The 20,802-nt window shown below is 35.9% G+C and overlaps 2 protein-coding genes across 2 annotated transcripts; one reads left to right on the forward strand and one right to left on the reverse strand.

Annotated features, from left to right (window-relative positions):
* On the reverse strand, positions 218-7,439 carry LOC18790922 (protein TPR3). The gene is made up of 25 exons (XM_020564209.1): positions 7,321-7,439; positions 6,595-6,703; positions 6,320-6,499; positions 6,089-6,202; positions 5,833-5,991; positions 5,395-5,608; positions 5,168-5,291; positions 4,996-5,066; positions 4,779-4,923; positions 4,563-4,672; positions 4,399-4,468; positions 4,255-4,328; positions 4,081-4,176; positions 3,911-4,006; positions 3,687-3,814; positions 3,370-3,604; positions 3,119-3,283; positions 2,753-2,893; positions 2,375-2,485; positions 2,051-2,230; positions 1,789-1,917; positions 1,602-1,697; positions 1,209-1,397; positions 806-972; positions 218-641 (listed from the first exon to the last, which is right to left on the reverse strand). The coding sequence occupies exons 2-25, from the start codon at positions 6,675-6,677 to the stop codon at positions 437-439; spliced, it is 3,282 nt and encodes a 1,093-aa protein (XP_020419798.1). The 5' UTR covers positions 6,678-6,703; positions 7,321-7,439; the 3' UTR covers positions 218-436.
* Positions 16,626-18,090, forward strand: LOC18790371 (topless-related protein 2). The gene is made up of 5 exons (XM_020557971.1): positions 16,626-16,654; positions 16,998-17,099; positions 17,339-17,518; positions 17,615-17,725; positions 17,820-18,090. Exons 2-5 carry the CDS (start codon positions 17,020-17,022, stop codon positions 18,088-18,090), a joined length of 642 nt encoding a protein of 213 aa, XP_020413560.1. The 5' UTR covers positions 16,626-16,654; positions 16,998-17,019.

Here is a 20,802-nt window from a genome sequence, read left to right on the forward strand (position 1 = left end):
AAAATTTCATTCAAGAGTTTTTTTTATATCAGATAAAACATTTTCCAAGATTTTATTCAAACTTCCATATACATTCTCCATATTCTTAAGTAAGTTTTGTAGTCCACAAGTCCGAGCCCCCATCATAAGTTTTTCCAACATCGATATTATGTTGAGATAGAGAAAAACTACGCCCACCCCAATTTAAAATCTTGACCAAAGTTTCAGTCCCATCTTCAGCAATAAGTTAAATATTTCATTGCAAAGCAAGAAAGTCTGAGACAATTACTACTGGGCACAAATCACAAGCATATGGGACTTGCCCCAGAAATTTAAAAGATCCAACTAGGCCTGTAGAAATGGCCAAAATAAAAGAAAAAAGAAGAAAACTAAATTAAACTCCTAAGGCTTTATTAAATTATGGAGTCTCAAAAGTCCTAACTAGGCCTTATCAAGTCTAGGGTTGATCCAAACTGGAAGCATTGACTGGAGATGTAGTATGGAAGACACTTTGTAACCCATTGTCAACAGGTGGAGGCACACCCCATTTGTCTTCAGATTCAAGTGGTTCAACGATCACAACTGCACCATCAGTTAGCCCTACAGCAAACTGGTTTGGCTCTTGTGGATGTGCAGCTACAACTAGAGGGTATGATGCAGAACTGCAGCAGAAGAAAGGAAAAATAGAACAGAAATTAAGAATGAAATGACCATCGACATTCACAGCCGTAACAGTTTGTTCAACTTAGTATAGGGATGAGATGCAGAACTTGTTATTGTAGTATGGTGTATGGTCTTTTAAGATATCAAGGAAAATACCAATCACCTGAAATCGGGAGGAAGATAAGCATTGGGATTAATCTGGCATTGCACTTGCAGATTTGATGCATTAAACACACGCACAGTTGCATCCTGAAAGCTGGCATACACTAACTGGCTATCACAAGAGAATGCTGCATGCGAGATTGGCGCTGCAGATTCTCCTACAACCCACTGAAACATGATATAGAAAACATGTCACATATCACAGTGCAGCAAATCATAATACTGAGAGTGCTCTTGTCAATTATTAAAAAGCCAAAGCATTTTAGCAGTCATTTGTTCTATTTGTTGGTGACAAGTGAAGTGCTTCTCAATACCATGATGTGATTAAAAAAATTCAGGGGACAAAAGAAAATTGTTCAAGAGCTAAGTGATCCACTGAAAAAAGTGTGCTGAAATGAAATGACCTGCTTTTCACATTCAAGTTTCGATGTTTCATATACTACAAGTTGAGTCTCATGTATAACAAGGAAGTGTATCTGATCTTTGTGATACTGAAGCTGAGTTTCAAACATCGTTGCAGGTGTCCTCCCAGCCGGAATTTGCAAGAAACAGTTCTTCTGCCTTTCCCACTTATCAGAGTTCCACACAATAAGCTGGGGAAAAAAAAAATTGAAAATTATGGTATGTCAGAATTATTCATAACCATCCTCTTTGTTTAATGTTTTTAATGTTTAAGCATCAGTAGGAAAGTGCCTGTTTTGCAATTCTCTCTGATATTAACTTGAAAAGCACACTGAGAGGCCTACTTAGAAAGATGTAGGATTATATTTCCAATTTGTTGAGGATGGAATACTAACCTGAGCATCCGCTCCAAGAGAAACAAGTGTATGCAGAACATGGGAGAAGGCAAGACCCGTGACTCTTTTGGAGTGACCCTTAAGCTTGTTCTTAACCTAACACCAGGAACAAAGTGATCACCTAGATATATATCTCGAGTAAGCGCAAATGCAATTCTATGTGCACTGTGCTACGAAACCACCATACCTCGTCTACACGGGCATTGTATATGTGAACGGTGGAATCATCCATGCCAACAGCAATTATATTATTGTCGTCCGGGTGGAAAGCAAGACTTGTTGCCACAGGGGGTGGACACATGAAAGTTGTCATCGTCTGTAGTTGAGCAAATAAACTCTTATATTAAAGAGCCCCAACCTTTTTTTTTTTGGGGGGGGGGGGACACATTCCTTAAGGTAACATGTGTAAAAACACAATAAACTGGATCATGTTGATATATAAAACTTACCTTGAATGTCATCATGTTAAACAAAGATAGCTTCCCTCCAGAGGTTGACATGACATAAGAATCATTCTTGGACAAAGCAAAGCTGGGTAGTGCATATTCAGGTTTAGCACCAGTAAGATCATTGGTCATTAGAATGCCCGAAGTCGGTTGCACTAACTGTGGGGTAACCTTGGTTGTTGCCTAGACAATAAAAATTGCACAGCCATAATCCTCACTTTAGAATTGAATTAAAGAAGAAAAAAAATCAGATTGAATATGAAGGTGGTATAATCATCAATTTGAACTATTTGCAACGGGATCAGAGCAAATATTGAGAATTTGTACCTTGATACTCGAATTATGGTCACCCCGTGGCCACCTCCACAGTAGATGGATGGCATTGGATCCCAATGCCAAAATGGCACTGCCTGAATTACTGTATGTCAACCTTGAGATCTGTAATAGTAACAGAAGAAGCAAATGAGGAACTTACTTTTTCTTTTACAAGAAACAGAGGTGACAAAAACCTTTTTCCTATTTTTCTGAAAAAATCAGTGAACAATAAATTTTGAGAATATAAAAAAAAGGCCAAAGTGTGCAGAAGCAGAAGTGCATAATCAATGAACATAGGAATGTCCCAGTAAACAAATACCTACTTATTTCTGAAATGAATGAACAATACTTGAGAGTCCCTGATGCTAAATATTTGATAAGAAATCAAACCTTGTCTGATTTCATCATAGCCGAGAGCCTCAATGACCGAAGCTGAGCAGTTTCACTGATCTCAGTGAGCTTCCATATCCTTGTATTGACTTCTTCAGTTAATCTTGGTTTCACATCATCCAGGTTTATGGTGCTACCATTCTGTCAAGCATGCTAGATTCATTAGACTAGAAGTACTTTTATGACATATAGGAGCAGGATGAAGCAAAAACTTCGTGCATGGTACAAATTGCACAAGGAAAACATGATTTGGCCAGAACCATTAAATGCAGTTGCAATACTTGGAAGATTGCTTCTTGCACACAGCTTCAGGAAAGAAAAAAGAATCTTCTATTCAGGGAATTAATAGAAATCTGATAAGCTGACCTTTGTTACAGTCTCAGATGCATTTCTCAAGGAAATAAGCGAGTGACTTTCATAAGTGCGCATCAACCGGAGACCATCCATTGTAGCTAAAATTTTGACTCTATTTTCATTTGCAGAAACAGCCAATAAAGAGCCCTCCTTGTTGAAGCGAATGCAAGGACTTGCCTTAAAATGGAAAAATAAAAATAATGTATAAGTAGAGCTACCACTTTTAGAACAGAAGCATGCTGAACATTTCAAAGGAAGCTTACTGGTAGGCCTCCTTCAGCATCAATATTAGTCAAAAGATTGGTATTATCCATATCCCAAACTTTGATTGCATAGTCATCTCCAACAGCTAAAAACTTATTCTTGGTTGTATCAAACTGAACAACGCCCAAAGAATGTTTTTGAAATCCTACGTAATTCCTCTTTATTACACCTTCATTTTCATTCCATTCAACAACATGAGATTCTCCGTCTTTGCTTGTCCCACATGAAAAGAGCCTGCATTGCATTTAATGTAAAGATCGAACTTTAATGTTTCCCAAAATATAAGCATAGAACATTAGAACGGCTGTAGACCAACCTTTTACCATCTGCACTGTAGACCATTGTTGTGCACGAGCGGCCAGGAGCATCATAATCCACCCTAGATCCCAGATTGTCATACAACCATGCTCTTATTTTTCCATCTACTGATGTTGAAAAGATAAACTGAGACAGATGAAAAAGACATAGAGTAAATCATTCATAGAAGGCAGATGAAAAAGGACTAATCAACCAAAAACAATTACGAAGTGAAGTCCTCACATGGACATTCTCCTTGTTGTGAGGGCACACAGAATGGACCGGAGCATCATGACCTTCAAAACTATACAACTTTGACCCATTTGATGCATCCCACACCTATAAATCACAAAATTGGTGTATAAGATATCATGTTTTCCACGACCAACTATCTAACCACTTTTCTAACCAACCTTAATGGCCTTATCATCACCACAAGTAATGACAGAGAGTTGCTTGGTTGGGTTACAGAACGCCAGATCATTAATGCTACCAACATGGGCATCAATCTAGAAAATGAAAAACTTATTAGAAAAGAAAACAGCAAACTTAAATATTCTGAAAAGGTAGAAGATAGCAGAACCTACCTCCAAATGTTGGCGAATCTCATTCCCACCCAAATAAGTGTATAATTGCATTATGTGTTTAGAATATGCAACTCCTGTTTGAAAGAACAATTATGTTAAACCCGTTTCCAGAAAAAAGCTGTCGTCCTATATATTCAAACTTACCAAATAGAGAACCATCAGGGCTCCAAAGTATACGATTAACTGAGACACATGGATCCTTGATCAGACTAGCCTGAGTTTCATTAGAAATCAATTAAGTTAAGATGATCCCAGTGAAATAAAATGTGAATTTGCTCTCTAATATCTCTTGTGATAAGGGAACATACCTTTAGCATCATTGAACTTGCTCCGATATCCCATACCTGAAAATTTCTTGATACCAACTTCTCCCTTGAACTTACTTCCCACAAGCTTATATCCCCCACATTAGTTCCAACTGGTGCAGGAAACACTTATAAGCTTACAGCTTAAACAGATACATGTATTCTAAAAAATAATCATCTTATATTCCAAATATGTCCTTAAAGGAAAGCTCAACAAACCTAGAAGCAGCGTATGCTGAACAGGATGGAAGTCCATGCTTGTGGGAGCTGACCCCTGATTCAGAGTCCGAGCAACCGTCTTGGGGAATTCTGTTGCGTTAAATGTAGTACTACTTTGACCTGGATTAATCCCTGGCAACATAACCTACAGAGGGTATAAATAAATATGGTCCAAACTCAAGTTGTGTGCTCGTCATTTAGTTGGACGTAAGCTTACCCTGTCTGAAACACCAGAGAATCGTGTTCTGAAAAAATCATCAGAATCCCCAGGACCCCTCAATGATGAAGCTAGACCAGGCAATAGAATATTATCAGAAATGAAAATACAAGCTTATTCATGATTCAAAGCCTTAGAGAAAATTACTCAGAAATAAAAACTAAAAAACTACCTGGATTTGTTAGACTACCAAAACCAATACCTCCTCCAGAAGCTGCTGGATGATTTACAGTCGAAGGAATAGACATCCATGCAGAAAACGGAGGATGAACTGGCGCTGGTGTGGGTTGGAAGGACTGATAGGAAAAATTCAAACAATAAGCACAAATAAGTTAACGTTTAAACATTCCAGCAGCACTCTGAAGAAAAATTAAGAAACAAGTAATCTATGGGCAGTACCCCATTTACAGAACCCATCAGCTGACTGTTTGCTGTTTGTACAGAACCCATAGGAAGAAAACCATCAACTCTTTGTACAGAACCCATCAGCTGATTGTTTGCTGTTAATTGAGCGAATGAATCATTGGAATTTTTACAAGAGTGATCCACAAATAGGGTTCTTATATCAGGATTCTGTCTAGGATTTGAACAAAGGGAATGCTGCCAATTCAAGCTGCCATATTCATTCTAAAATCAGTTCATTTGCAAAATATAGAAGAGCATTATAGAAAAAATTGCAAAACTTCTAAGATATGAGAACCTTTTTATTTTTCTGGCCACACACAAACGAAATTCCATAAGACAAGTTACACGAAAAAAAAAAAAAGAAAAAAGAATTTCACTCACTTGAAAGGAACACAAATTTTCTTTTTATTCTTTGGTACGTTACCAGTTTACCTTTGGTTAATAAGCATCCGCAACCTTGAAGTTCTTAAGTTAGGAAACTGTGTTTTTTCACGGAAAAGAGGATTGGCCTCGATAAGCTTCTTAAGTTCAATGACCATAATTGCTCTTGCTGTCTTCGTATCTCTATAGCTAGCTAGTTGAGCATTTTCCCTGCATAACGCAAATCAATTTCACAATGCCAGTTGAGAACAACACTATGAGTTCACAAGCAATTTTGAAGCTCAAAAAATTGGTTTAGAACATATACCTAAAATTGTCTAGTGTCAGGAGCTGAGTGATTTCCTTGAACAAATCTTCATTAAAACCCGCGAAAACCTTCAGATCCTGCACGAGGATATCTACTGCTTTGGCTCTATCCTGCCTGGTTAATTTCAAAAATTGATTAAACTATATGCAACGTTATAAAAAAATTCGAAAAAAGAAAAAAGATATGGAGCTGTTTATAAAAAGGGTAAATTTTTATGAATCAAATGCTTACTTATCTAATGCCTCGAGATACTTCTGCTTACGAATTTCGAAGAAGACCTTCATCGAATACCGGTTGTCATCCACTTTAGTGAACCCCAAAAGATACCGCTCGACCTCATCCCAGTTCCCACCAAGTACTAATTCCTCAAAATACTTCAGATTAAAGAACAATCCTGATTCTTGCTCAAGCCTGATTGAGGATTTCCAAAAACAGAAATTGTAAATAAATCAATAATAGCTGTAACATATCCAAGATAAAGACGGGAAGTTGGGATTAGTAATTACTTATGAAGAGTGTCTTTGAACTTTTCCTCTTCAAGTAACTGCAAGATCAAGAAGATGAGGTCCCTACTGAGAGACGACGTCATTATAATTACTTCTCCTTATCCTCAACCTGCAAATAAGACGATATCACCAATAACAGCACCCCAAAAAAAAGAAGCAAGAATTTCCCCAAAATACAAAGAAAGAACATGCAGGCAACAGAAGGGCCTGTTTGTTTTAATGGAAAATGTTACAATTTATCAACCCAAAAGAAGAAGAAGAAAAAATCACATCACCTGGAAAATATTGAGAAAAACAGTCAAAAAGAGTCAAAATTCTCCATGGAATTGATATTTCATTGAAAGAGACGGCTTCACACCAATCAAAATTGTCTGAGATGCACCAAACCAGAAAATACACCAATATTTTTTGTTAATAAAACAAAACTCTTTTCTGTGAACAAATCGGATACAAGAAATCGTCCCTGACGACAACCCAGAATTATTTGTCACCGAGGCTCAAGAACATTCATGATTTGGCAAAAATGGAGAGCTGAAAGCAAGAGCTTTCAACCCATGTCAGAGAAAATTAGGGTTCTCAGAAATCAAAAACAGTAAAGTAGCCACAACCCAGTAAAATTCAAGAGGGCATAAAGAAGAAGGAGGGATGAAAAAGAAGGCATAAAGAAGCAAAAGCTGACCTCTTTTTCAGAGGTAAAAGTAAAAAAAGATAAACCCAGAAGATTACCTGCAAAACAGAGAAGAACAGAGCCACTGAAGAAGCAGAGGACTGAAACTCACTCTCTCTCCTTTCTCTCTCTCTCTCTCTCTATATATATATATATCTCTCAGAGAGCTCTCTTCCCTATGCTACTATGCTGCTGCTGAGAAATGTTAATGGGACTGAAGGGGAGGGCAGAGAGATATTATATATAACGAGGCGGTACCTACGAGGTATAAGTATTCCTGCTTATCAATGATAAGTCCAAGTGCAGATCGGCAAGCTTTGTCTATGTGAGACAAGTGTCTGTGGGCCCCACCCAGGAAAGCTTTAGTCCTGACAGCTGTTTCAGCTATGTCAAAAGAGGACAGTGACGGTTGAGGTGTTTCCAGTCTCCAGCGCCCGTTTTGGGAGAGTGTTGGTCACTCTCTTCCTTTTACTTACAAGCTAAGGTTTCAAGATAAATTTCTATAAAAACTTTTTTACCTTTTTTTGTTTTTCTCCTTCTACGGCACATACAATGCACCGGTGTATAGCATTATTAATTATTAAATTAAGAAACTAAAATCCAGTCGTTGATAAAATAATATATCGATACACATGCACCGGTGTATCGTATTATTAATTATTAAATTAAGAAACTAAAATTTAATCGTTGATAAAATAATATACCGGTACATTGAACGTTCCATATGATTTCACTTTTATTAATAAAAGATTATGATTCGTTCTCTCCGGATAGTGATCGCAACTCTCTCAAGTAATGTTCAAAATTCATTCTTACAAAAAGGTCAAAATTTAAAGAGCCCGAGGAAAATTAAAACGCCTAAAACTTGAATATTTTAAAATTTTCAAAATTTTCAAGAAAAAACTTGTGCGCATCCGTGCATAAATATGTTTTTTCTTTTACATATTTAACTTTGTCGAGTGTTCATTTTTAATAGCTTAAAGTTATAAAGAAAACAGTGATGTATTTAATATCCATAATGTGCCTGTAGATACAAAACACTTAGAATATAAATCATTGAAGCTACCAACGTTGAAGTGGCATCATTTGAATACTTTCTAAAATCTGAACTATTGGTTTTAGTCATATGCAATAGGATATTTTCTTATTTGTAGCTAGAATAGCCTTGATATTCTATTTAGGCTATTGATTGTAAATATATGTGAGACGTAAGGGTAAAATTAGAAATTTTCATGAGAGTGAGCAAAATAATTTTTTTCTCATCTATTTTGTCTGAATGATTGACTAACTTTTTTATTTAAAGTTACTTGAGTGGAGTGGACCAATTTTTACTAGGCAGGTGGGCTAATTCCCACTAAATTAGATGCATACTCTAAAATGTAGCACTAATTCTAAAGTTCTTAAAATTTTGTACTTAGCTAAAGCCCACCCTAGTTTAAGGGTCGTTCCCATCTTCAACTTAAGTAATATGGTTTGTGCCTTCGATTTATAATGTGTAGTTCCCGTGGTATCTTTAATGGTCTTTTTCTAGTCAAAATTGAAAATGAGTTTGAATCGTCCAAGATGGTTTCTATTCGATCATACTAAAGAGAATTCTTAGACTCTAAAGCCTTTTTGGATTGTATTAGACGCCCTCACCAATCCCCTAAGGTCATTAAAGGTGATGTGAATCTCATTTTAGGATGGTTTGACATTCTTTTCTATAAGGCTTTTTTTTTTTAATTTCTAAATTAAAGAAATATATCGGAAATTCATATGGTAATGAAAATATATAATACATTTTCAGCAACAAAAAAATTTGAATACCCAAAATGTAGTGTATATGAATTTGTAACGACCCCATATACAGCCCCCGCCCTAAGCCAGGGCAATCAGTGCAACTGCTCTGGCCCTGACTTAAGGAAGGTCCCCAAATTTTTTTATTTTTTTTATGTGGTCATATTTTGGTAACTAGTTATATAAATAAACACATCAATATTATCTTAAGTTGACTCTAGCGGTGGTAAGGTCTCTAGTTTTTAATGCACACCCAACTTAGGTTCGATCCCAACATTGTGTATGTTTTTTAATTTCTTTTCTAGGCGAGTGCATGGTTCTTTTTAGTAATTTTTTTTGTCTTCAATCATTTCTTATATACAATAAATAAAATTTTGTCCAAGGCCTAAACTTTTTTCTATGGTTATAAAAGTTTTATTTTTTTAATATTCTACACACAAGCACAAATAAAATCAAATGATTTTTCTTGTGTGTGGAGCTATAGATACACAGGATGTTCAATCATTTCTTATATACAAAAATTAAATGACACTTTGTCAAAGCCTTAAATTTTTTTCTACGATTATAAAAGGTTTTATATACATGCACGTGTAAATAAAATCAAATAATCTTTTTTGTGTGGAGTTATACGTACATAGGATCTATTTTCGACATTAACGTAGGCCTTAAAAATCTCATAGCCGGTCCTGCCCATGCATGAATTTATATACTAAATGCAAATTTTAAAAGTGAGATTTAGTCGTGATGGCATCAAAACCAAACGCAGTAAATAAAAAAGAAAAACAAAAGTTATTTTTATATATTTACCTTCACAAAGGGGTGTGCGTAGATATCACGCACTCTAAGGTGGGTAGGCAGAGAATAAAGGTGGGTTGGGTCAGTGCATGCATGACTCTATCTGACGTAAGGACAAAAAAGAAGTCTTATTTGTGGTCCAAACGTATGACAGTGACAGTGACTTGTATTATATAAACACTCTGGGCCCGCACTCACTTTAATGTTTTATGTTTTTGAGCTTGGACTGAGTGTGACACGTCTCTAAAACGGACTCTAATTATTTTGGACTGGATAAATTTTTTTGAGATTATGATCGTTGAAAATTTGATTAAATAAAATAAAATATATAATAAATTATTTTATTACTAATAGTATAAAGATATTTTAAATAAAACCTCATACTTATTAGACTTTGTAAGTAATTAAATTAAAGACAATATCAATGTTATTAATAATGAACCGCGAATTTGTCTCTCTCAAAACTTTGCACAGCCTCACCGGCCTCAGTGACCAGTGAAGGGTTCAGTGAGGATGAAGAGAGGAGGGTGGTGGTGGAGATTGAGGAGAATGCTCCACCATTACTATTACCAAATTCCTCTCTATTTTTTTTCCAATTTCATATATATTTTTTAATTAAAAACTATTTCATAAGGTTAGTACATCTGACAAGGAGAAAATAAGTAAAAAGGTTAGAATTACAATCAGTTGAAACAAATTATTGCATATACAAACACAAAAAGACTCTTCTTTTCTGCCCAACTCAAAACCACTCCATATCTAAAAATACCATCCCCTTCTGTTAATAATTCCCTCCCTTCCTGTGCGGGTTATGTTGTGGTGAGGTTTTCCCTCCCAATTTTTGTTGGATTTTGTCTGATCTTTGCTTTTGCAAGGTTTTGTTTCTTCCTTTTTTCTTTAGGGTTTGTGTCCCAGTCTTTTGGGGCTAGTTATTGAAAGATCTTGCTAGATCTGGTCCTTGTGTGGTAGATCTCTCTATATTGGAGGTGGAGATGATGATTTTGGTGGATCTACTTTTATTGTGCTTGGGGTCAAGTGGGGATTAAGAGATGCTGTGATATTCTTTGGAATGTCCTGGTGGAAGTTGAGCAGTTATGCCATCCACTCTTGGGGTGTTTCCTGTCCCATAAAATTAGAGAGATTGTTCTCTGTCTTGATCTTCTTAAAGCATTGGTGTTTGCAGGGATTTAGGTCCTCTTCATCTGTAATTCCTTATTAGTTGGTTTTCAAGTTATATATTTGTTTTCTAACTATCTTGTAATACTTGTGCTTAGTTGGCTATGTTGTTTTAGTCTCAGTACAAGAACCTCCTTTTGGTGTTGTGTTCTTATTGTTGTATTTTGGGTTTGTGTCTTGTTTTTCAATTGAATCTCTATTGTTTTGAAAAAGAAAAAGAAAAGAATTATAATTAGTTGAACTTAATATAACGTGGAGAGAAATACTAAATTAAAGGGTGATTCAATCTGTAACACCCCGATCCCAAATTTAATCCTTATTTAATTATTTAATTATTTAAGGGTATTTTAGTCATATTTTTAACCGGAGAGAGTTTGGGACAGTGACTAGTATTTTTGGATAGGTCGTACTGAGACGAGTTCATAGACACGTAGTGGGCTCGAATCGGAGTTGTAACGAGAGAGATATGGTCGAAAGAAACCCAGTGGCACAATCGTAAATATTTCAAAATGGGATTTTTATAAAAATCTGGTTCTCTCTCTCTCTCTCTCTCTCTCTCTCTCTCTCTCTCTCTCTCTCCTCGTATCTCCGGCCACCGACCGCGGCTACGGACGGGGCCGGTGAAAAAAGGACTGACTCGGCCTCGGCGTCACGACCCAGCCCTCACCTGACATCGGCCGCCGCTCCAGTCGCTGAAAAATGGCGATTTTCGCCCGGATGTCGCCCGATCTTCACGGCCGCCGATCTCCCTCCTCCGGCCGCCATTTCTGGCGATCAAGGTATGGAAATTCATCCCTTCTACATTCTCTAGCTGATGGTTGGGTAGGATTAGATCGATTCTTAGCGTAACCAATTCGATTTTCGAATTGAAAATCGGCCGAACTTCGGCCGCCGTGATCGGCCATTTTCGGCCACTTTTTAGGGTAGGTTCAAGAACAAAAGTGGCTCCAAATAGGGTGTTATACCTAGGGTAGGAGTTTGGAGCCGTGGTTTTGAGATTTTCCGGCGAAGCGTTATCGCTTTGGGCACCCACGCGTTGCCGACGCGTGCGGCGGTGCGTGGGCACTGTAAAAAAAGTAGCACTGTGTTCCGATGAGATCCTTAGGTTGTCACGAGTGCGTAGGATTTCGCGGATCTCAATTCGGACGTCGTTTGACTATCGAACGGACGATCGTATATTGTGCGTTATCCGGGTTCGATAGGTTGGGACCGTTGGATGGTCCCAAATTTAATATATGTTAATCTAGGTATTTCTAGGATCGTGAATCGGAGCCCCGAATGTTCCGAATAATAATTTAAAGTTTATATTTTATATTAACCGTCAGATCGTGCGATCGTGAGCAATCTAACCGTCCGATCTGAACCAAACTTGCAGGACAGGTGTCCTATACCTGGTAGAACCCATAGGGACTTTCGGATCGAAAATTGGAGGTTGTGGGTTCCGCAGGTTCGTTTGACCAGGGTTAGAGAAGTTTGACCCTTGGTTGACCGTGAGTCTCCCAGAGTAATCTCACCTTTCTAGGGGAGATTATCGGGTACTAGACTATTGTGGAGGGTTACACAATATTAGAATTAATATATATATTTATAATTATAATATGTTTGTACAAGGGTACAAAAGAGTCTAGAATGTCAGTTTGGAGTGCTATACGCACTACCTTAGGTACCTCCCCGGATTTTGGATTCACTACAAGCACCACCAAGTGAAAGTTAGGTCCCACGTGGCGTAGGTTATCCGGCGTGTGGACAGGCCCCATACGTGGCGTTGGTTGTACCGGCGTATGGGGAGATTGGTAATATGATGTTTAGGTCTCACGTGGCGTAGGTTATCCGGCGTTGAGACAGGCCCCATACGTGGCGTTGGCTGTACCGGCGTATGGGGAGATATTGTGATATTGTGTTGAGGTCCCACGTGGCGTAGGTTATCCGTCGTTGGGACAGGCCCCATACGTGGCGTTGGTTGTACCGGCGTATGAGGAGTTATGTGATATGATGTGCAGGTCTCGCGTGACGTAAGTTATCCGGCGTTGAGACAGACCCCATACGTGGCGTTGGTTGTACCAGCGTATGGGGAGATATTATGATAGTATGGCATGGTCGCACATGGCGTAGGTTATCCGGCGTGTTAACAGACCCCATACGTGGCGTTGGTTGTACCGGCGTATGAGGAGATATTATATGAAATACAAAGAAATAAAATAAGGTATCGCCCAAATGTGGAATTGGATTTTATGGAAGAACTACGTGTGGCTTGATCCCTCAAGGAGGGTACGTAGGCAGCCTAAGGTTATTAGGTGCAGCTGCAGATTAAATGTTAGTCATAAATTGTATTTGAATTGTTTGGTAGTTGGTTAAGAATTATTGGAAGGCCGAAGGCCATTTGTGTGAATTGCATGAAATTATATTGTGCATGCTGCCAGTTGGGAATATTAAATGCGTTTTTATGCAGGTATAAATTTTGAGAAATGTCCAATTTATATGGGAGACTCTGCCGAATTTTCGGCAGGAAGTCTCGGTCTTTAATATTTGGGCCTGGCATCGGGAGGATATCGGGAATTCCAAAGGGTTCGCCTCGAGTTCTAAAAAATTCGGGGCGGGTCCTTTCAGTTAGTATCAGAGCTCTAGGTTCAATTTCCTGTGGAATGTACTATATTGCTTAACTAAATCAATTGACAAGTTAACTCATGTTTCTATAGAAGATTATTAGGTCATTAAGTTTTGGTCTTAAAGTATTACATAAACTCATGTTCCTCAAACAATATATGAGATTAACTAAGCTTTGGTATAGGATTAGGATGAGCTGGAAATCCCTTCTAATTTGGTCGAGTGTAAATTATGCAGTAAATGAGCTCAACTCTTAAAAAATTAGTTGTGCTTTTAATAAAATGCATTTTCAACTGCAGTAAATGTTTAAATTATTCAGGAGTCCTTGTCATATCCTATCTTGACTATCCGACCTTACAAATAATTAAAGTGATACTTCCCTTACAATATTATATCCACCAATTTGGTACATGTTCAATGCAAATAACTTTTATTTTTCCAAATTCAATGCATACAAGGCTCCGTTTGGACGGAGGCATTTGAAAGAAATGGTTTGCTATAAAAGAACTACAAAACATAATATCGAATGGAAATAAAATAACCAGATGTAGTGCGCTTGGAATCTATATGTTCTCTTTATTTTCTTCTTATACAAATTTTGATATAAACAAACAATTTAATCTTATAATGTCATCTAAATTCCTATATTTGAAATTACTTCATCCGAATAAAGCTTAACTTTTACTTCGAACAACTTTTATAGGATACCCCACATAAATTTAATAAAATAAAAAATTAAATTAAATATTGCTAGCCGCCCATGATAAACTTTTGCATATATTCACATTTCCCTTGGTGGCTGGATTAGGAGGTGAATTACAATTAATTAACGTCCAGATTTCAATTTTGGAAATGATTTATTGCTTTTTGACCACTGGATGTGATGGTGGATTTCTTACCATGTAAGTTAAAATTGCCTAGATATTGCAATTAATTATCATATTTCCAATATATAATGCTGTGTGGATTTCTTACAAATTGCCTAGATGTTGCTTCATGTTGTTTTTTAGTGGCACAGCATGTAATTTGCAACTAATTTAAACCCAATTTAGTCAAGGATTGTATATTTCTGGTAATCCAAGCCTAAAAGGATTGTCCAAAAAAAAGAAGTAAATTTAGGTTTTAACCAAAAAAAAATTTTCATTTTTGAAAAAAACTAAAGCTTTTTCAGAAAAGACAGAAAAATCTCTCAACTTTCAAATCAAAAACATGTAAAGGATTCCTTAGGAAATCCAAAATTAAATAAGGGCAATTTTGTCAATTTTGGCTTCTTTTAAAAAATTTCTCTCTCCTTTGGATTTTTCCAAAATCTTCCACAAAAAAAAAAGGCCAAAAGCTTTCACAAGCCAAAGTGGGCCCCATCTGTGTTGGCATGGCCTTCCATATATGATGACATGGCCTCACACCAACTCAAATTCTTTGAACACAACCACAAGAATTAAATGTTACCTTGTTTTACCAAATTACCAAAAGAGAAGAGGAAGTGTTCCACTGCAGTTAGACTCACAAACGCTCTCATGGACTCTATTGATTGTGTTTTTCCTTATCTATTATTTTATATTTCATCCTTACTCCTCTTTTTTTAAAACTACATCAATTTTTATAATGATGCTCATACCTATTCATTTAAAATTGATAAATTATTTTTAGTTTCATATTTTCGTTTGATTTGCTTTTGAAATAGTAATTCTTGTAGGCACAAAAGAAATTTTTTTTTAAATTAAAGGACTAAAAAAATTTTAACTAAAGAAAAAGAAAATTTTCTTAATTTAGAGACTCAAAGAATAGTAGATTCACTGGGAGTTTTTTTTTTTTTTGGTTACATTGGAGGAAAGAAACTCCACTAAAGTTAAATCTTGGATGCCATGGGAAAAAGGGAAAATCTACCACCATTGCGGTGGGAACCCATTAGTTGATCCACCAGGAGTTTTTACTTGGCTCATTTGAAATTTTTTTTTTCTAAATATAATTTTTAAGTTAACTTAGCCCAAAACTCATAAAAAAATTGAGTCCATCCTGAGATGACCCTTTCTTCCCCTACCTTTGATGTACTTGACTTTGAGAAGCCTTGGCTTGTGTACAGGTTGGAGGAAGAATAACAGCAGTAGAGCAAAAGAAAACTTAACAAACCGAATTGCCACGTATTTTGTGATAAAAGTTTAATTATATAGCTTTGTTATTATTAAATACGTGATTAGTAATCTTGATTCAATTACTCACTTTTATAGATTCCGAACTCTTTTGAATAAATCATCATTTGAATGAACTAGTATCAATAAATGATAGACTAAAAGTATTTATGTTGTATTTTTATAGATTGTTATGGACTTTTATTCCTTCATGCACTTCTTAATTGTAGACTTCACGTGGGACCTAACAACAATAATTCACTACAACTATTTTAATAGCTAAACGTACACATCACACTTTAAAAATATCAAGGGCAAATTTTCTTATGCCTTTTAAATCGTCTCTAGTAACAGTGGCCTAATAGTTTTGCACTAAAAACACAATGCCACACGATTCCTTCAATTGTTATTTTTTTTCCCACTTACATTCTACACATTCGATGATAAAAATATTGTAATATTTTAGTCCACTTTTTACTACTGAATTAACATATAAAATGAGTTATTAGTATAGTAATATATCTCAAATTCTAAATACCGCATTGATAAACAAAAAATAAAAGCATAATTCCACTATAAAAAATTAGAATATCCATCAGATTAAATATGTAATCCATTGGTTATGAAGTGAGAGTGCATGAAAATACAATAAGGACGCCTCCATCATAGCATAACACATTTTCCTATTTGGAAGAGCGTAACGCCCCCACATGGAAATGTGAATAGCCTTGCCATACACTGGCGTGGGACCCACATTGATGTATCCCTCAGGAGGTCATGACAATGACCAAATAGTCCCTCCTCTGTTGGGGCCTTGATAAATTGGATGCTTCTTCTCCTATAAATTGGATGCCTCTTCTCCCAAGCCATTTGATGCAGTGTTAGAGCAATCTTGGCCGAAGGGAGTTTTCAAGTTAGAGCAAATTCTCCTTTTGTCTTTTTTGTTGTTTTTGGGTGCAACATTTCTGTAAATTTCTCATTTGATTAAGAAAGTTGCTCTCTTCTTCATATAGAATTTGAGCTCTATTTCTTGCTACATCTTTTTAATAACAATACCTTTCTAGACCAGCCATTGTTTCCAGCATATCAAATCTGTTTTGGGTTTTCCATGATGTTGCTTTCTCAAAATCCTATTTGTTTTACTTCAATTCTAGCTACTTAGACAAATATTATCTTATATTTCATATATATATTTTTTTTCTATAGGTGTTTGTGTTTGCTAATATGATTTACTGATTTTTGGCTCATTTTGACAGGGCTATCACAAATATTTAGCAAATGGCTGGTACCCATCGTGACTGTATTCTCTCCATAATACAATTTCTCGAGGGAGCTAATTTACATGAATCTGCACGCAAGTTGGTTTTCTTTTTCCAATTTAATTTTCTCTTATTGTCAAGAACAACAATTGCGTACGTGCATGAGATGATTAATTGTCATTCATTAACTTATGTGGATCTCACACACATATTAATAACTAAAACTGTCAATGTTGACATGTGGAAGCACGACTGCCTTTGTCCTTCGGGTTCAACTTTCTTGCTTGTTTTTTTTCTTTTTCTCATATGATATAAATTTGTACCCTATATATATGTAGGGTGGAGAGGGAATCAGGATTGTTCTTTAACCTGAACTACTTTGAGGACTGCTTCATCCGGGGAGCATTTCAGAAAGCGGAGGAGTATGTGAGCAGTTTCACAACCGTGCACGACAACCACTGCTCAACTCGTATCATCCACGAGATCCGGTGGCACAAGTTCTTGGAGGCCATGGATAAGTAATCAACTAATGTCTCTGATAATTAATCTTCATTACTAACTAAGTTTCTAACCTTAGAAACATTGTTGTGTTCATGTTCTATGTTTATGCGCAGTAAGCGATACGATGATGCAAAGTCCATTCTCGAAGAGTTCAAGGATTTCGAGCGGTATAATCCTAATATAATCGCTCAGATGACTGAGCTATTTGACCTTGAAAAATTCAGGTATAAAAAATACTCAATTTCAATTATTAATACACACAAACACATTATTAAAATTTCGATTTTACTTACATATATGATGATTTTTGATGTGTAGGTCATTCGAAGGGCTGCCTGGAGACCCAGAACTAGAGAGAAGGGCAGCATGGGAACATATTAAGAAATACTTGAAGGCCAATCAGCGGTTAGCTGGGAAGCTTCGGTACCAGGTGGGGTCCCCCAATTTTCGTGGTTTTCTACCAGTGATTCCACCAACTCAAGCAGCTCAGTCATCAGCATCAGCTGGATCAGGGCCGCAGGGAAATGGGAATTTGAGGATGATTAATGGGAATCTTCCCTGCTGCTGTCCAAGGAATAGGAGGGTTTAGGGTTCATGTGTTTTTTTAACCCCTTTGTTTAATGAACGCTTTGTTTCTATAAAAAAAAAGGGTTCATGTTTTTTGTTGTTGTTGTTTTGTTTTCTGAACTTATGTGGTTTAATTAATAAGGTTTTTATTTGTGCCGGAATTTGAGATATTTTTGGAAGCTTCTTAGTTAATTTTCATTCCTATTTGCAAACAACTACAATTTCATTGATTGAAGAACTTTTGCTCCGTGATAAAAACTATTCTTCCTACAAAAGAACGTATAGTATTCGTGAAAAAAGTTTTTTTGTTTTTGTTGGAAGTAGAGGAAAAATAAATAACCAATTACATTTTTTATTTTTTATTTTAAATACTTTTATAGTCTCATAATTTAGTTAAATTTGTAATTGAGTTCAAAGTTATTTTCGTCAAATTAGTTTGACATAAAATTGCATGCACGTAACTACTAGTCATACGAAAGAATAAAAATGTAAATTTAAGATTAGTTTCACTGCGTTTTATTCCAAAGAAAAATATTTTCTCTCCATATCTCTAACTAGTAGGAAATGAAACTTTCGAATTAATGCTCACTAACATCCTGTATTTCACACTTGTTTTTTTAACAGAGAATTATACCGTTGAATATACATATATAAAATATGTAACTTTTATTTCACACAATTTTTATAGGACCTTCACATAGTTGATCCCACGTTAATATACTGCAAGCGCGCGTCAATAATTTGGATTCAAATTTATCGCCTCTTTTTTTCTTCTCTCCATACTAATTAAGGAAACTCCTTATCATTTATCTTCAAACTCAAACTATATCTAGGTGGCTTTCTACCAGTAGCCCCACCAAAGCAAGCAGCTCAGCCAGCTGAGTTTTTACTTATAAAACCATAATTATATATTCTACCATTGACATTTAATCCGAAAAAGAAAACTAAACAATAGATTTATGGAGAGGAATATCAAGGAAATAAGTACTTTTTTGTAGTTGGAAGTTGAAAGAAAATAGAATAAATTACATTTGTGATTGTTACTTTGTATACGGTTCTACTTTAGTATCTAAAATTTCAATATTTGAAACAACTATTTTGCTGAAATTAAGTTTGTAATTGAGTCGCAGATATGGGGCTTAGCCAAATTGGATAGAATGGATGTACTTCCCACCCAACACCCGAGTTTGAATCCTCTTCCCCATATAATTTAGATTAGATTAAAGTAGAATATCGTTTGTATCAAAAAGTTTGTAATTTGAGTCCAAAATTATTTGCTATGTACTAGTTATGTGTGGAACGATTTTTTTTTTTCCCGAGAGAAGTCATGTGTGGAATGATAAAAGTGTAATTTGACAATGATTTTAGCTATGTTTCACTCAAAACGAAAATCTATCTTCTTCGAATTAGTGCGCGCACATATGATATATCATATTGATTAGCCACTACACCTTTTTTTATTTTTGCTTTTTGAAAGAAAATACACCACCAATTGACTTTAATTTTATTTGTTTTAATTCAAAAAAAATTTCAATTTTATCATTCAATAATAAAATGAAATTAAAAACCCAAAAAATTGAAAAAAAGAAAGAAAGAAGAAGAACCGAGCTCCAGCCACCAATCGATAGCCACTGACCCTTCATCACCTACATTGTCGACATCGGCCCACACTGACGTCAGCCCACACCAATGACTCAAGCAGGTGATGGAGGGTGGTTGGGTTTCGGGGTGGCCAGGCTGAGGTTCATATATTTTTTGCTTTTGGATGAAAGATTACAAGTGGAGACGACTTTAATAAGAGATCACACGACTTGAATTTTGGATAAATTTTTTAAGTAGGTGGTTTCAAGAGATAGGAAGTGTCAATAAAATCCCCCAATCCATAGTCTTATCCATTCTCTAACACAATAGACTAAAAAAGAAAGTCTATTTTCCAAAAGGAAAATTTCCTTTCCTCCTTTTATACAAGTAAAATGCAACCAAGATAAAGTTAGGTTCGTCCCCCTTTTTTCTTCCCATTCAACTTTTTACATAAATGGTAATGAGTTTGGTGGTATGGAAAAATTAATTTCTCATTAAACAATTTTGGAAATTTTTACATATTTCCTAATTTGTTTAGTGGCACAACTTGCAATTTGCAACTAATTTGAACCTAATTTGGTGACATGGTTTTACCTTTATGGTAGGTAAATCTAACCTAAGAGCATTTTCAACTGTTAAATTCAATGGCCCTGACGCGCCAAAGCACCCAGAATGCCTTCCATATTGGTATGACACACGTTCACACTTCTACTTGCCAACTCAAATTCTTTATATTAGCAGCATTCACACCTTAGAAGAGTAAAAAACGAGTTAATGTTACACTGTGGTTAGACTCACACAACTAACATGGACTCTACGCATTTCTTTTTCCCTTTTTTGTGTGGATATATTATGCATAAAATAATTTGTTATATATACAAGAACTCACCGTTAATCCATAATTTTGTAACCAAAGATGAGGCGAATTACTTAGAATGCATGTAAAGATGAATTTGATGAAGAGAAAGAAACTTGGTTAAGTTTATTCCAATACATTGAAATTCATTTGTTGTTGAAAGAAATTGTTTTAGTAGGGGCTACAGGCTACCATTATAGTATCATCTAATTAAAAAAATGAATTTGACAAAAGGAAATTGAAGAAAGATATTTATATATTGGTAAATTTGGGTAGGTTTTAGCTTTAGAAATTTGT

This window comes from Prunus persica, chromosome G1 (assembly GCF_000346465.2).
Source record: "Prunus persica cultivar Lovell chromosome G1, Prunus_persica_NCBIv2, whole genome shotgun sequence".
Lineage (NCBI taxonomy): Eukaryota > Viridiplantae > Streptophyta > Magnoliopsida > Rosales > Rosaceae > Prunus > Prunus persica.

Bases quoted from the DNA above. Each gene is read 5' to 3' on its own strand.
- LOC18790922 (XM_020564209.1), bottom strand. From the start codon at position 6,677: ATGACGTCGTCTCTCAGTAGGGACCTCATCTTCTTGATCTTGCAGTTA. The intron at 4,469-4,562 runs GTATGTTCCCTT...AATGAAACTCAG, and splicing joins CAAGTTCAATGATGCTAAAG to GCTAGTCTGATCAAGGATCC. The intron at 2,231-2,374 runs GTACAAATTCTC...TTTATTGTCTAG, and splicing joins ACCATAATTCGAGTATCAAG to GCAACAACCAAGGTTACCCC.
- LOC18790371 (XM_020557971.1), top strand. From the start codon at position 17,020: ATGGCTGGTACCCATCGTGACTGTATTCTCTCCATAATACAATTTCTC. The intron at 17,519-17,614 runs GTAATCAACTAA...GTTTATGCGCAG, and splicing joins TTCTTGGAGGCCATGGATAA to TAAGCGATACGATGATGCAA. The intron at 17,726-17,819 runs GTATAAAAAATA...TTTGATGTGTAG, and splicing joins TTTGACCTTGAAAAATTCAG to GTCATTCGAAGGGCTGCCTG.